This window comes from Tasmannia lanceolata, unplaced genomic scaffold (genome assembly GCF_043159265.1).
Source record: "Tasmannia lanceolata isolate RefF3 unplaced genomic scaffold, GAP_Taslan_0.1 ptg000015l, whole genome shotgun sequence".
NCBI classification, from domain to species: domain Eukaryota; kingdom Viridiplantae; phylum Streptophyta; class Magnoliopsida; order Canellales; family Winteraceae; genus Tasmannia; species Tasmannia lanceolata.
Window position 1 is genome coordinate 42958199 of NW_027518692.1, and position 6031 is coordinate 42964229.

General features: G+C 39.4%; 1 protein-coding gene across 1 annotated transcript; it reads left to right on the forward strand.

The window, feature by feature from the left end:
* The first annotated feature begins 416 nt into the window (after positions 1-416).
* LOC143845572 (small ribosomal subunit protein eS27y) lies at positions 417-1553 on the forward strand. Its single transcript, XM_077353950.1, has 4 exons — positions 417-571; positions 846-947; positions 1049-1077; positions 1222-1553. Exons 1-4 carry the CDS (start codon positions 569-571, stop codon positions 1346-1348), a joined length of 261 nt encoding a protein of 86 aa, XP_077210065.1. The 5' UTR covers positions 417-568; the 3' UTR covers positions 1349-1553.
* The last annotated feature ends 4478 nt before the right edge of the window (positions 1554-6031 follow it).

Here is a 6031-nt window from a genome sequence, read left to right on the forward strand (position 1 = left end):
AGATTCGGACGATCCATCGGACCATCTAGATCCATTGACACCCCTACTAATGGGGATCGAATGCGGCTCACTTAGCTATTATCATATAGAAAGAGTGGTGGATCAGACCAGGTAGAGTGTTGCAGTCTTCGATGTGATACAATCGATATGCCTAAGAATTTGTGGTAAAAGAACCAAACCAACACGAACCATGTCGGCCCCTACCCATGTATATTAAATCAACCCCTTTTAACCTAAAACATTAGGCCTTTGAATAAAGTTGCCGTACAGGTGGAGAAATTTTTACATTCAGCTACTAACGATACACGTAATTGATTATTATTTGTTAGGTTGGCATGATTGAGGTAATTTTTGGGCTATGGGGATTCAAACCAAAATCTATTAAATTGACGGTTCAGATAAGCCGAGGGTTTAGGGTTCTTCCCACGTACGGCTAAGACTAAACCGTTCAACAGCCCAAACATCTCCCCTATAAATATGTATAGTAAGGGTTTTTTCGCTCTCCTCGTCTCCTGCTTTTTGCGCAGCTCTCCATTTTAGGGTTTCCAAGTCCCTTGCTTCCTTCAAGATGGTGAGTTTTATAGATTTTTTCCATTTAGATTTCCGGTTTTTAATTCTGCAGATCCTATTGCATTCCTTTCTCTATTTTCTAGGTTTTTTCTTTAATGCTATTAGGTTTTTCAATTGGCAGTACTTCTAAATCTTGTTCTTCATAATAGATTTCGTACATCTATTTTTGATCATCTTGTTATGGTTATGGGGCTTGGTTTTTATAATTTTTTTTTCTAGGGTTAGGGTTTTTTCTCCATTTTACCTTCATAAAGATTGTTCTTTATTGTGATTAGGTTCTTCCAAACGATATCGATTTGCTCAACCCACCTGCAGAACTCGAGAAGAGGAGGCACAAGCTCAAGCGTCTTGTGCAGACTCCAAATTCCTTTTTTATGGTAATTTCAGTTGTATTTATCATTTTAATTTTTGAATTCTTGGCTTCTTTATTCGATTTGTGTTATAATGGATGCATTTTTTTTTCTCTGAAATTTTGAAGGACGTGAAGTGCCAAGGATGTTTCAACATGTAAGTCCTTTCTAGGTTTCTCAATGGTGTTGTTGTTTCTATTGATTTTAATTCTCTGTTGATGCATTTTTTAGAATTCTTCTGTTGGTAGAGCTGTGTTGTTTTTCTCCATTTTTGTTAAATTGGTTTTGTTTGTCACCACAGTACTACTGTTTTTAGCCACTCTCAGACCGTCGTGGTCTGCGGGAACTGCCAGACTGTTTTGTGTCAGCCGACTGGAGGACGTGCACGGCTGACTGAGGGATGCTCATTCAGGAGGAAGGGAGATTAGGTGTATTCTCTTCTGTTTTGGTTGATATCGATCTTTAAGTGGAATCATTATGGGTTAGTTTCCTCTTTGTTTTTGTTTCTGATGCTTACGTTTCTTTTTGTTGGGAAGACATGTATTGGTTATCTCGTTTGATGGTAATTTTGTTTGTGTTGGTACATACAGTTTTGGAGTTTATTTGAACTAATTACAATTACTGTTCCATTCATACTTTTGTCATAAGCGATAATATTAATAGTGTTTGGCTAAAACATGGTATGATGCCATTGATTAGTGGTTTGCATTCTTTTAGATTGGGTTGCAAATTGGGTTGAACAGGTCAGTATTTCACAAACCCTAACCTAAGAAATTATCTCGCAGGTTGGATCGGGTTGAGTTTGTTTTTTTGGAAAACTCGAGATTCTAAAAACCAACCCTACCCAAGACAATTTTTTGCTTGAGTCTGCTTTTTAATGTTTAGCATAGAATCCTTACTAATTTTAAAGATTGTGGAAAGCAACAAATCTTACACACCAAAAATCTTTAAATTTAAATTATAAGTGCATAAATTTAAGAAGGGAATTAGTTTTTAACATTACAAACCTGATCTCCTCAATGAAAACAATTATATCGATATAGTGAAAAATAATTTTTCATGTTATACAAGAGATGTTTAAGAAATTCGCAGTACATGTATAAGAGTCAGGCTGAGTTGATGCTGCCATGCAGGTCACCAAAAGTGCAACCTTACTTTTTGATGTTCACCAGGTTCTCATTTTATGATGGAACTTTGTTATACATGCTAGGCATTGGGTTTCTCTCTGTTAGTGTTTTAACTTTCATATGGTTTTTTTTTAAATTTTTTTTCTAAAAGAAAGTGATCTTTCGCTCAAGGAAAAGATGTTTCTTGCTTTTATTAGAGTCTTCTCATCATTAGTCTTTGATCACTAATGGGCTGAAGAAATCCAACAACACTTCATCCCTGTGGATTAGAAACTTTCCTGTTATGATTGATCCCGATGTTCATATGAAGCTTCTATCAAAGTTAAGTTTGAGCTAGTCTGCTAATAGCACATGCTGCTGTGCCAGGAAAATGCCACTTTCCCAGTGACAGTGGACATCTGGTCTATCTGGGTACAAACTACCCGTGAAGATGTACGTGTTTCTAGTGTCCCGCCTTCGGTGCCGGTAGGGAGGGAGTTATATAGGCCAGAGGGTTCTATCCATAAGACTCATTTGCAGGAGAAGAGGCTCGGTGCTCGCTGTCGGACAAATCAGGCCAGCCTTTGGAGGATTTGCATGGGGGCCATAGGACTGCACCGGCGAGGATAGTGCTGTAATATGAGAATCTCGAATCAAAGGGAGGTGCGTGGATGTCCACTTGTGTCCCCTCCCATTGCCTAGTTTTTCAAATTTGAACCTCCTTGCAAGGTATTCAGAAGGTCAAGTTCGTGATGAATTGTCACCGACTCAATAACCACCCAAGTGTCTTAATGGCTAGGTCGGCGTGCCCTAGCGATCGGGGCGATGCATGCCTTCGACTCCTTTTTCTTTGACCCTCAACAGGTCTTTGTGCCCAGTGGCGTCCTTGGGAGTCTTTTGTTGATGTTTCAGTATGTGGGCTCCTGCTGGCTGATGTGGCTGACGGCATGCAACTTTCCCATTAAGGTGCCTTGACCGAGCTTGACCTTCGAACCTACTGTCGACCCTAACTCTTGGGAAATTCCAGGTAGGGACCCATCAGTTTGAGTGCATAGCTAAGCTCTGCTAGGGATTCGAATCCTTGCGGTAGATCATCTTCACCTGGGTAGAAAGCTGGACTCTTTCCACCAACATCTTTCTCCGCCTTTCAGCTACACTATGAGAGACCCTGGGTATAGTCAACCTCATATGTTGTCTTGCGGGGCGAGGTTTTTTTTTTTTTGGGGGACAATTTTGAACCTCAATGCAAAGACACAAGCATGTGTTCAAAGAGTTCACTAAAGTGGTAGAAAATTCAAGGAGATTATTATGAGGACCGAGTGAGAATCATCAAAGATCTACCAGAAATATTACAAAGACATACCCAGGATTTGAGTAAAGCCTTTGCAACTCGTCTTTTGTCCTCATCGATCACTACCTGTTGTTGTCTTGTCATTGCACGCTGGCCATATGGTGCAAGCCTATGTTCAAGGAGCTCACTAAGGTGATAGAAAAGTTCAAGGAGCTCACTAAGGTGATAGAAAAATTCAAGGAGATTAATGAGAAAACCGAGTGAGAATCATAAAAAAATTTCCAGCCCGGGATTTGAATAAAGCCTTTGCAACTTGTCTTTTGTCCTCATCAATTACTACCTCTTGTTGTCTTGTCATTGCGCGCTGGCCATAGGGTGCAAGCCATGAATTATTATTTTTATGATGGTGAGGCTACAGCGAAAAAAGAGGAATTGAGAAGGGGAGAGTGGGGGGCGCAAATTTATCATTCCCCTTAAAGGGAAGATTAAAATTAGACAAAAGTGAGTGGTGTTTGAAAGCCTTCGAGGCATCTTATCTATCATCTCTAGTCAATTTAAACTTCTCAATTTTTGAATTTGAAAATTAGTAATATATCCTCGTAACTTCTAAAGCATAGAGAAATTGGAGAGAATATTACATGGGGAAAGAAAATATTACATATTGTTGGGTTAGGTGTCTTGTTTCCTACGCACTTGAGTAGTTAATACTCTCTCTCGTTGTCTCTAGGTTGCCTTGTATGACTAGGATAGAAAAATTGGAGAGAGTTATGTTTCCTAGTTAGTCTAGGGCTAGATCTAGGTTAGGTGTCCCGGGTTTTCCCAAGTTTGACTAGAAGAAAGAGACCTAGTTTCATATAAGGTATTGAATACCTTAAGAGTGGGTGAGATAAACCTCATGACTAGAGAAGGGTGAGTTATGAGAGATGAGAGAAAAAGAGAAGGTTTATCTTAATTTCTCATGTGATGAAAAATTGAGTTTTTCTCTTGGTAGTGTACAGTCTTGATTGAGAGAAAAGGGGAAGGGTTGCGGTCTGCAAGTTTTGGGTTAATCCATTGTAATCCTTGTATTTTTTATCCTCCAAACCATATATAAAAACTCGGTGTGTATGTTTCTTTGTACTATTTCGTTTCTTTGCGCGCACGATTGGATCAGATTTTGTCCGTTTGATCTCTCAACACATAATGTGTAGATTTTACATTAGAAAGATGGTTAAATGCCTTCCTGAATGCAGTTAAGATGATGTCACATCCCCCTAAATCTCACTGATCAGAGATAATCCTTTAGGGGGTAGGGACTCCTTGGAAGCATTTCTAGAACTGTTATGACCACTATTTTCAAGTAATCATATTTAATTTCAAAAGAATTTGCATATAGGATAATATGCGATTGATTTTTAAAGGTATCAACCGAGGCTCTTAGTCAACCATTAAATAGGGAGTCTTCTTCTTCGTCTTCTGCCCCCCGCTCCCCTCCCTCTTGTGAACCCTGTTGAGAATCATTGACTAGGGTGCATCTAGAGTTCTAGACAAACTAAAACAGATAGACAAAGCTACTTTAATTACACGCAAAGCTTTGGTACAGTAGGCGATACCAAATTCCAATGAGACAAAGCATTGCTCAGCATTTCATTCACTTGGTCTCCTATTCAGCAAAATATTCACCCCCCACCCCACACCCACACCCAACCCAACCCAACCCACACACAAAGGAAGTTTAACCAGTTCCTTGTCATCTTGTCATATTGGGAGACCCCCACCACCACGCACACACCGACACCCACACACAAAGGAAGTTTAACCAGTTCCTTGTCATCTTGTCATATTGGGAGATATCAAATTTCTTGCTTTAGCTATCAAGGAAGACCACTCAAACTTGAACCCAAATCAGTAATCACTCCATGCTTAATAGACAAAAATTAAAGCTTAGGCCTCCTTCCAAATATAAGTACTCAGGCAAATATTGCCATGTAAAGTTAAAATACTCTGCTTCACCACCACAAAATTCAAACAGCCCTTGAGGTAGTAGTTCTTTGAACAATGTGCCTTCTTGTTCATTGCTTTTTTTAGGCACTTCAGGTTTGGTCAAGGAAACCAAGACCTTGATCTCCCATGGAGAGAACTTCTAAATGACCACCAAACCAAAAAAAAAAGCGCCATAAAATTACTTTCTGTTTAGAGTGCCTATTGTTGAAATTGTGGTTAATGACTTTGCCGGGCCAATCATCAACTCACCTGAGTTTGCCCATAATGGGTCATTAAAAAACTCTTTTGACCGAATTACTGAAATGTCGGGCACACAAATAAGCACTACCAGTCGGCTTGGTGTTGTCTTGGACGAGTTATTGTCAGAATCCAACTTTCAAACTCTGGGTACATATGCTTATATGTATAAATCACCAGATTTCCTTAAGCTTGCTTAAAACTAAAACAAGGAGGCTCCTTCCATCAGTTTCATGTGAAACACACAAGACCCATAGTAGAGAAGATAAATTTCTATAATACATGTGGATTGATGATGGACCTCATGATTGATTCTTTTGGTTAAGGGATACCTGATTTCACATTTCTCCTGGTAAGTGCCCGTTGATTGAGTTTGTAAAACAAGGCATGCCTATGACTCCAACATGTAACCCTACAATCCTTTTACCTCCCTTCTGTTGTGCAATTTTTCATTAAACAAGAAGAGGTAACTCAATCGATGCACATAAATTGCG

Excerpts from the sequence above, each read along its gene's own strand:
- LOC143845572 (XM_077353950.1), top strand. Across the intron at positions 948-1,048 it reads CTCCAAATTCCTTTTTTATG|GACGTGAAGTGCCAAGGATG; the intron begins GTAATTTCAGTT and ends GAAATTTTGAAG. Across the intron at positions 1,078-1,221 it reads TGCCAAGGATGTTTCAACAT|TACTACTGTTTTTAGCCACT; the intron begins GTAAGTCCTTTC and ends TTGTCACCACAG.